Source organism: Aureococcus anophagefferens, assembly GCF_000186865.1.
Source record: "Aureococcus anophagefferens unplaced genomic scaffold AURANscaffold_1, whole genome shotgun sequence".
Classification (NCBI taxonomy): Eukaryota; class Pelagophyceae; order Pelagomonadales; family Pelagomonadaceae; genus Aureococcus; species Aureococcus anophagefferens.
This window is the reverse complement of record NW_008705561.1, coordinates 2,907,717-2,917,336: the sequence shown is the minus strand read 5'-3', so window position 1 is coordinate 2,917,336 and position 9,620 is coordinate 2,907,717. Positions and strand designations below refer to the sequence as shown.

The 9,620-nt window shown below is 71.9% G+C and overlaps 2 protein-coding genes across 2 annotated transcripts; both read left to right on the top strand.

Moving 5' to 3' along the window:
- Positions 1-6,092: 6,092 nt before the first annotated feature.
- AURANDRAFT_18748 (hypothetical protein) lies at positions 6,093-6,479 on the top strand (the record flags this gene model as incomplete). Its single annotated transcript, XM_009034297.1, has 1 exon — positions 6,093-6,479. A coding segment is annotated over one exon (387 nt), but the record flags the coding sequence as incomplete, so codon positions are not given.
- A 1,348-nt stretch (positions 6,480-7,827) lies between these two features.
- On the top strand, positions 7,828-8,754 carry AURANDRAFT_18724 (hypothetical protein; the record flags this gene model as incomplete). Its single annotated transcript, XM_009034298.1, has 1 exon — positions 7,828-8,754. A coding segment is annotated over one exon (927 nt), but the record flags the coding sequence as incomplete, so codon positions are not given.
- Between the last annotated feature and the right edge of the window lie 866 nt (positions 8,755-9,620).

Below are 9,620 nucleotides of genomic sequence, written 5' to 3'. Positions count from 1 at the left end.
TCGACACGGCGCCACTCTTGGCGCTCGTGTAGAACCAGGCCCGCGGCGCGCCGGCGCCGTCGAGGACGACGGTGTCGAGCACGCGCACGGGCGCCCCGGCGAGCCAGCCGCTCGACCAGTCGAGGTCGCCCATGGCCGCGAAAGGCGCCGGACGGCGGGCTGCCCGGCTCCTAGGCGGCGGCCATTCAGCGCCCCGAGCTGCACCGCGCCGGCACGGCCGGCCTATAAAATCGGGGCAGCCTCCCGAGCCCTCGGGAGGGGCGCTAACAAGCACGATGGTGCTCGTCACGCCGGGCTCGGCCCCCACGGTGCGGCGGCGGGACCTGAAGAAAGAGCAGCGGCTCCTCATGGAGAGCCGGAGCGCCAAGAGCCTCAAGATGAACAACCTCCTCGCCCTCGCGTCGGAGGCGGTCCTAGCGTCGAAGCCGACGCTCACGCCCATGGAGCAGCGGGCGTCGACGCGGTCCCTGCGCCGGTCCGGCCGCCCCTCGGCGACCTTCGCGCCCGGCGCCGACGGCGACGAGGGGAGCGCGCCCACGGACAGCGACGACGACGACGAGAAGCTGCTCGGCGCGGGCGTGAGCGGCGCCGTGCCGCCGATGCACGCGCGGCGGCCGAGCGTCACGCTCAGCGCGGCGCAGCAGGACCGCGCGAGCCACCTCGGGCCGCCGCCGAAGCGCAAATCGCTCGCGACCCTCGCGCGCCACGGCCGCGGCGCGCACCAGGGCAGCAAAAGAGAGCGAAATTCCCAACTTCAAAGGCTCCTATCTCGGCCGTTTTCCACTCGTTTCGGCTGACTTTTGGACGAGCGATCATCTCTCGGAGCGCTCTCGAAGCGTGGAGGCTTTTTCCGGAACGCGCGCGCGCGGAACACTCACGTTGAAGCGACGTTGAATCTCTCTTTTCCTGCCAGGCGCGCACGGCGCGCACGCGGACGTCGACTTCGAGGACATGCTCTCGAGCGTCGCGCGGTTCAACCGCGAGGCGTGCCTGGGCAGTATGCGCCGGTGGACCGACGACGACGCGTCCGACGGCTTCGTGCGGCGGAGCCGCGCCGGGTCCGTCGTCTCCGTGCCCGGCGTCCGCGCCGCGCTCCGGCTCCGGTCCGAGGAGGACAGCGAGATCCGGAACCTGGACGCGGAGGAGGTGCAGGAGAAGATCAACGAGATGTACGCCCTGCGCGAGATGCAGTGCGTGCGGCCGGGCATCGGCGAGAAGGGCCGCTGGCACTACCAGGGCGCGGGCGCCAAGGTCGCGCGCGGCGAGATCGCGTCCGTGAAGCGGTTCCCGCTCCCGACGGGCCGGCGCCACAAGGATTTGAGGCGCCGCGTCCACAAGCTCCAGGTCGCCCAGCGCAACTGGCAGATCACGAAGCTCGGGCGGGCGGAGATTCTAGGCGGCGACGACGTGTCCGCGGCCGCGTCGTCGAGCGACGACGACGCGGCCGCGGCCGCGGCGCCGGGCGCGGCCGCGGCCGGCGGCGGCGGCGACGACGACGCGCCGGGCGGCCTGGGCGGCGGCGACGCCTTCGTCGAGTGCCGCGTGCTCATCGGCCGGCTCCGGGCCCACGAGTCCGAGGAGAACGAGCGCACGCGCGCGCGCCTCGGCAAGCTCCACGGCGACCCCCAGGGCAGGACAAGAGAGCGAAATTCCCAACTTCAAAGCCTCATATCTCGGCCGTTTTCCACTCGTTTCGGCTGATTTTTGGACGAGCGATCATCTCTCGGAACGCTCTCGAAGCATGGATGCTTTAATTGGAACGAGCGCGCGCGGAACACTCACGTTGAAGCGACGTTGAATCTCTCTTGTCCTGCCCAGGCGACCCCATGAGCCTCGCGACGGACGCGGCCGAGGTCGCCGCGGCGCTGGCCGCGCGGCGGTCGCGGGACCGGCGCAAGCGGTCCGGCGCCGCGAAACAGCGCGCGGCCATCGGCGACGCGGAGCGGCGGCGCGCGGCCGACGAGACCATGGAGGAGAAGCGCGCGCGGCGCCTCGCGGCGGCGGCCGCGCGGGACCGCGCGGCCGTCGAGGCCGCGCGCCGCGAGTGGGTCGACGTCGTCACGCTGGCCCGGTGCACGCTCCGCCTCCGGGGCGGCTGGCGCGCGGTCGTCGACGCGCGGCGGCGGCGCCAGGAGCAGGCGGGCTTCGCGATGATCCGCGCGCGGTTCCGCGCGCCGCTCGCGCGGTGGCGGCGCCGCGTCGCGCGGAACACGCTCCGCTGGTTCCTCGGGCGGCTCCACACCATCGAGGCCTTCCGCAAGGCCATCAAGACCTACTTCCGCGTGGTCCGCATGGTCCAGGGCACGTGGCGCCGGCGCACGCTCCGCGTCCGCGCGTCGCTCCGCCTCTGCAAGGTGCAGTGGGACCGCGTCTTCTTCTCGAGGCCCGACGTGTCCGAGCCCCTGCCGGACCAGATCATCGACCGCGCGCTGCGGAATTTGATCCACTCCGTCCACAACCAGACGACGAAGAAGTTCGGCAAGCTCTTCGGCGCGTCGATCCTCGACAAGCAGGAGAACCTCTTCCCGACGAAGGAGCTCGTCGAGGACGAGGTCATGCTCAACCACATCAACATGATCGAGTCCTACGTCCGCCAGAAGGTCCCGGGCTGGACGTTGCCGGGCGAGGAGCCAAACGCCGGCGCCGTGAGCCACGACGACATCGAGCACACGAAGCTCGGGGGCCTCGTCAAGCAGGTCCGCAAGACCCGCGCGCGGACCAAGCGCCCGCCCCCGCGCCCGAAGCCGGGCGCCTTCAAGACGGGCACGCCCGCGGCGGAGTAAGGCCGCGCGTCGAGGGGCCTCCAGCCTCGAGGGCCGACCAGGGGGGCCGGGCACCGCTCGAGCACTGGCACTTCAGCTTAGGCCGCCAGAAACTTCAAGAAGGCAGGGCATGCACGAGCAATAGCGGGCGCTTCCGCTTCCCACATCTCGCGTCGTCGGGCGCCCAGGACGGGAGCTTGCTCGTCTCCGGCGCGCAGCCCGTGCCCACGGCCATGTACCAAAGCTAGAGAGGCCCCATGGGCGCCGCGGTGAGCGTCGACGCCGTCGCCCTCACGCAGGAGCTGGACGACGTCCTGCCGAAAACCCCCCGGGGCAGCCCCGACGTCGCGCGGTGCGACCGCGACAAGGTGATGGCCGTCGTCGACAAAGCGATGCCGCGGATCCGTGAGCAGTACGACGCCGCGTGGGCCTTCTACTCGCGGACGTCGGGCCCCGCGGCGCGCGGCACGAGCGACCTCCTCGAGTCGAGCGCGGCGCTCGAGGCCGACTTCTCGCCGGCCGAGCCGCCGCGCTGCGCGCTGCCGCCCGGCGCGACCGTCGAAGTCCTGCTCCTCGAGGCGAGCACGCACGGCGAGGCCCTGCTCCGGGGCATGGAACGCATCGCCTCGGCGTCGGGCGGCGCGTTCCACGCGGGCCCGCGGAAGAAGGCCGCGCGCATCGCCGAGAAGGCCGCGGCGGATTACGAGGGCGACGTCGCGCGGGTGATCGACGTCGAGCGCGCGACCGTCGTGTTTCAGTCCGCGGAGGACTTCAACTACGGCATCTCGCTCGCGCGAGCCGCGGCGCGGCGCGGCGACGTGGCCCTCAGCCGGTGCAAGGACCGGCTCCCCGGCGTGGGTGGGTCCGGGTACCGCGACCTCGTGCTCAACATGGCGCGCGAGGGCTTCGTGGGCGAGTGCCAGTTCACGCTCGGCCGCGTCTTCGACGTCAAGAAGTACTCACACCGCATCTATTCCATCGCGCGCGTCCTCGAGGGCGGCGGCGACGACGAAGCGCTGCGGCGCGCGCTCGGCGGCGCGGGCCTCGAGTCCGAGCAGGCGCTCCGGCTCTACGTCGACGGGGAGGGCGCGGTGCTCGACGCGTGCGGCTCCGTCGCCGCGCTGCAGAAGGCCCTCGCCCGGGCGCTGCCCCGGGGCTGCGACGTCGCGAACGTCTACGCGGCGCCCGTCGTCGCGGCGCCGTGGACCGAGCGCGTCGCGCTCCGCGTCGACCCGAGCGCGCCGCTCGGAGTGTCGTTCGACCGCGGCGGGGCCGTCAAGAGCCTCAAGCCGTCGTCGCCGCTCCTGGAGGCGCTGCGGGCGTGCCGGGCGCGCGGCGCGCTCGCCGACGTCGCGGCGCGGCCCGAGGCCGACCCCGACCATCCGCGCGTCCTCGAGGGCTGGCGTGTCGCCCGCGTCGGCGAGGTCCCGATCGACGGCCTCGAGGACTTGCGCGAGGTCCTCGGCGGCCTCAAGCGGTCCGGCGCCGGGCCCGTCGACGTCGTCCTCCGACCGCCCCCCGCGAGCGCCGGCGACGTCCGCGTCCGCCTGGGCGTCGACGACGTGTCCGGCGTCGCCGCGCTCCGCGACGCCGTCCTCCTGCGCCAGTCGTTCCAGCGGCGGCTCAACAAGGCCCTCGGCGCGGCGCCGGGCACGGTCCGCGTCGACCGCGCGGCCTTCGTCGACGCCTACGCGCGGCTCATGATGCGCTTCACGAAGCTGACGCCGCACCAGCGCCAGAAGCTCGAGGCCTCGAAGCGCGCCGACGCCTCGCTGCTCCTCGCGCCCGCGGGCGGCGGCAAGACCTTCGTGGCCATCCAGCGCATGCTCGAGGTCCTCGACGCGGGCGGCGAGCGCGTGCTCTTCGTCGCTCGGAACGCGTCGCTCGCGTTCTTCGCCGCCAAGTGGCTCGTCGTCGCGTCGCGGACCTCGGCGGCGGCCGTCGTTGACCGCCTGCGGGTCCTCGTCGCGCCCTTCGAGCGCGGCCCCCGGCGGCTCCGCGTCGAAGCGGCGGGGCGGCGCCAATGCCTCGCCCTCGAGGCCGCGGCGGACGGCGACGACGACGCGCGCTACGGCCTCGTCGTCGTCGACGAGGCGCACCACCTCGTCGGCGACGGCGAGCTCCGGTCGCAGCTCGACGCCGTAACAAAAGACGCGCCGCTCCTCTTCCTCGGCGACGCGTCCCAGGCGACGGCGACGCTCGACGGCGAGGCCCTGGTCCGCCGCCTCGTCGACCTGCCGCCGTCGCGGGCGGTCGCCGTCTGCGCGCTGTCGGAGGTCGTCCGCAGCACGAAGCGCATCGTCGCCGGCGCCGCCGCGTTCCAGCTCGCCGCGGGGCGCAAGGCGGATACGCTCAGCCACACGGCCTCCGACGGCCCGCCCCTCGTCGCGCGCGTCTTCGCCGCGCCGGACGACGGCGTCCCCGAGCGCTACGCGGCCGAGGTCGTCGCCGCGCTCGAGACGCTCCGGACCCAGCTCCACGGCGTGAACCTCGACGACCGCGTCGCCATCGTCTGCCCCGACGACACGTTCCTCGGGGAGCTCCGGGCGCCGCTGACGGCCGCGCTCGCGGCCGCGGGCAGCTTCGAACTCGTCGCCGCGGCCCGGGCGAGCGCGACGCTGCCGCGGGACGACGACGACGCCGCCGCCGTCGCGGGGCCGCAGTGGCTCGTCTTCGACACCATGGCGAACCTCGACGGCCTTGAGCGCCTGATCGTGATCTGCGTCGGCCTCGACCAGGTCATCTCCGCGGACGCGACGGCGTCGGAGACGCGGTCTCGGCTCTACCGGGCGATGACGCGCGCGCAGTTGGCGGTCGCGGTCGTGAACGCGGCCCTGAGCGGTGGCTGGCTCGAATTCCTCGGGCGCGTCGAGCTATCCGGCGGGAGCGCCTTCGACGCCGACGAGGAGCGCGCCGGCCGAGCGGAGACGGCCGCGGACGCCGTCGTCGCCGAGGCCGAGGAGGTCGTCGACGCCGGGGAGGACGTCGAGGACAAGGAGGACGTCGAAGGCAAAGCGGACGGCGCCGGGAGCGAGGCGGACGAAGAAGACGCGCGGGTCGAATCAAAGCAAGAAGTGGAGGCCAAGTCGCTCGACGCGCCCTCCAAGCCGCTCGCCGCGCCTTCGAAGCCGCCCGCCGCACCACCAACTCGGCTGATGCCCGCACCGTCGCACCGCGTCGCCGCCGCAGCGCCGGTGCTCAAGGCACGAGTCAAGCAATCTATTTGGGACACGAGCGCGACGATCCTGTCGGAGCAAGCGGGAGACTTGCGTGCGTCCCCGCGCCTTTGCGCGCGCGCGCGCCTTCACGCCAGCGCCCCGCGCAGGCTTCATGCCCTTTCTCGAAAAGAGGGATCCCTCCTCCTTCGTTGAGCTCTCGACGTGGAAAGGGCATTTGAAACCCGTCAAGAGCGTCGCGGTGTTCCCGTCGGGCGACCGCGTCGTGTCCGGGTCTGCGGACGAGACGCTCAGGCTGTGGGACGCGAGCACGGGCCAGTGCCTGGTGACGTGGAAAGGGCATTCGGACAACGTCCTTAGCGTCGCGGTGTTCCCGTCGGGCGACCGCGTCGTGTCCGGGTCCGAAGACAAGACGCTCAAGCTGTGGGACGCGAGCACGGGCAACTGCCTCGCGACGTGGAAAGGGCATTCGGACTACCTCAACAGCGTCGCGGTGTTTCCGTCGGGCGACCGCGTCGTGTCCGGGTCCGACGACATGACGCTCAGGCTATGGGACGCGAGCACGGGCGACTGCCTGGCGACGTGGGAAGGGCATTCGAACAGCGTCCGCAGCGTCGCGGTGTTTCCGTCGGGCGACCGCGTCGTGTCTGGATCTGGGGACATGACGCTCAAGCTGTGGGACGCGAACACGGGCGACTGCCTGGCGACGTGGGAGCATTCGGACGACGTCCACAGCGTCGCGGTGTTTCCGTCGGGCGACCGCGTCGTGTCCGGGTCCGATGACAACACGCTCAAGCTGTGGGACGCGAGCACGGGCGACTGCTTGGCGACCTGGGAAGGGCATTCGGCGGACGTCGTGAGCGTCGCGGTGTTCCCGTCGGGCGACCGCGTCGTGTCCGGATCCTACGACGAGACGCTCAAGCTGTGGGACGCGAGCACGGGCGACTGCCTCGCGACGTGGGAAGGGCACTCGGACGGCGTCAACAGCGTCGCGGTGTTCCCGACCGGCGACCACGTCGTGTCCGGGTCTACGGACGACACGCTCAAGCTGTGGGGGAGTTGCGCGATACCGCAGCCTGCGCCGGCGAACGTGCCGGTACCGCGGCCCTCCGTGGACGCCGCGAACTTCTCGGTGCTCTCGACGTGGAAAGGGCATTCATCAAGCGTCGGCAGCGTCGCGGTCTTCCCATCGGGCGACCGCGTCGTGTCTGGATCTTTTGACAAGACGCTCAAGCTGTGGGACGCGAGCACGGGTGAATGCCTGGCGACGTGGAAAGGGCATTCGGACGGCGTCACCAGCGTCGCGGTGTTCCCGTCTGGGGACCGCGTCGTGTCCGGGCATGCGGACAAGACGCTCAAGCTGTGGGACGCGAGCACGGGCGACTGCCTCGCGACGTGGAAAAGGCATTCGGGCTACGTCCACAGCGTCGCGGTGTTCCCATCGGGCGACCGCGTCGTGTCCGGGTCTGAGGACAAGACGCTCAAGCTGTGGGACGCGAGCACGGGCAACTGCCTCGCGACGTGGGAAGGGCATTCGAGCTTCGTGCTCAGCGTCGCGGTTCCCGTCGGGCGACCGCGTCGTGTCTGGGTCTAAGGACAGGACGCTCAAGCTGTGGGACACGAGCACGGGCGAATGCCTCGCGACGTTTTTGGGGCATTCGTACAACGTCTGCAGCGTCGCGGTGTTCCCGTCGGGCGACCGCGTCGTGTCTGGGTCTGTGGACGCCACGCTCAGGCTGTGGGACGCGAGCACGGGCGACTGCCTGGCGACGTGGAAAGGGCATTCGTACAAAGTCCTCAGCGTCGCGGCGTTCCCGTCGGGCGACCGCGTCGTGTCCGGATCCGCCGACAAGAAGCTCAAGCTGTGGGGGGGTCCTGCGCCCGCGAACGTGCCGGTACCGCGGCCCTCCGTGGACGCCGCGAACTTCTCGCTGCTCTCGACGTGGGAAGGGCATTCGAAAAACGTCCTGAGCGTTGCGGTGTTTCCGTCGGGCGACCGCGTCGTGTCCGGGTCTACGGACGAGACGCTCAAGCTGTGGGACGCGAGCACGGGCGAATGCCTCGCGACGTGGGTAGGGCATTTGAAGGAAGTCTGCAGCGTCGCGGTGTTCCCGTCGGGCGACCGCGTCGTGTCCGGGTCTGGGGACAGGATGCTCAAGCTGTGGGACGCGAGCACGGGCGAATGCTCGGCGACGTGGGAAGGGCATTCGCACTACGTCCGCAGCGTCGCGGTGTTCCCGTCGGGCGACCGCGTCGTGTCCGGGTCTTGGGACAATACGCTCAAGCTGTGGGACGCGAGCACGGGCGACTGCTTGGCGACGTGCAAAGGGCACTCGGACTGTGTCTTTAGCGTCGCGGTGTTCCCGTCGGGCGACCGCGTCGTGTCCGGGTCCGACGACAAGACGCTCAAGCTGTGGGACGCGAGCACGGGCGACTGCCTGGGGACGTGGAGAGGGCATTCGCACTACGTCCGCAGCGTCGCGGTGTTCCCGTCGGACGACCGCGTCGTGTCCGGGTCTTGGGACAAGACGCTCAAGCTGTGGGACGCGAGCACGGGCGAATGCCTCGCGACTTGGGAAGGGCATTCAAACGGCGTCGACAGCGTCGCGGTGTTCCCGTCGGGCGACCGCGTCGTGTCCGGGTCTGGGGACAGCATGCTCAAGCTGTGGGACGCGAGCACGGGCAACTGCCTCGCGACGTGGAAAGGGCATTCGGACTACGTCAACAGCGTCGCGGTGTTCCCGGCCGGCGACCGCGTCGTGTCCGGATCCGACGACAAGACGATCAGGCTGTGGGGCGCGGCCAGCCTGACGTAAAACCGGGCGAGTAGGCGAGACCCGCCACTCTGGGAAAGGACCCAAGATCGGTTAGCTCCGGCTACTTCGCGCACAGTCGCGGGCGGGTCGCCGAAGAGGTCCGCGGCCCCGGGGTCCGAGGCGGCCGGCGCCGCCGATCGCGACGGCGCCGGCGCGAGGCCCGCCGCAAAGGCGCACCACGCGCCAAATTCAGCGTCCGAGCCTCGCCGCGCCCGCAAGTGCGCCCGCCTCGAGGTGGGCACCTTGAAGTCGACTTTGAACGGTAACTTCAGCCGAGAAACCATCCATGTCGATGCGGCGGGCCCGCGGGATGCGCGCTTTGCAGCCCCGATGACGGCCTGATGGACGGCGTCCTCGTCGTGACGCTGCGCGGCGGCCTGCTGCTCTGGCACGCGGCCTACGCGCCGAACTTCGGGCTGCCGCGGCCGACGCACCCCATGAATCTGGCCTCCTACGTCTTCGCGCTCCAGAGCAACGCGTCGGCGATCTACGACGGCGACGACGACGCGCCGCCGGCGCCCGCCGCCGGCGCGGCGCCGGCGCGGTGCCTGCGCTACGTGGCGCTCGGCGCCGGGCCGACCGTCGACTTTGCGGAGTACGTCGACGGCGCCGGCGCCGCGACGCTCCTCTGCGCGGCGTTCACGCGGCCGGGCTTCGGGAGCCGCGCCCAGCGGTCGGCGCTCGCCGTGGACCTGCTGGCGCGCTTCGTCGCGCGCCACGGCGCCGGCGACGCGCCGCCGCGGGACCGCCGCGCCGCGGACCGCGACGCGGCGGCCGCCGTCGTGTCCGCGTACGCCGCGCGCCTCGCGGCCGTCGCGGCGCTCGCGGCGCCGGCGCCGCCGCCCTGGGTCGCGGCGGGGCTCGTC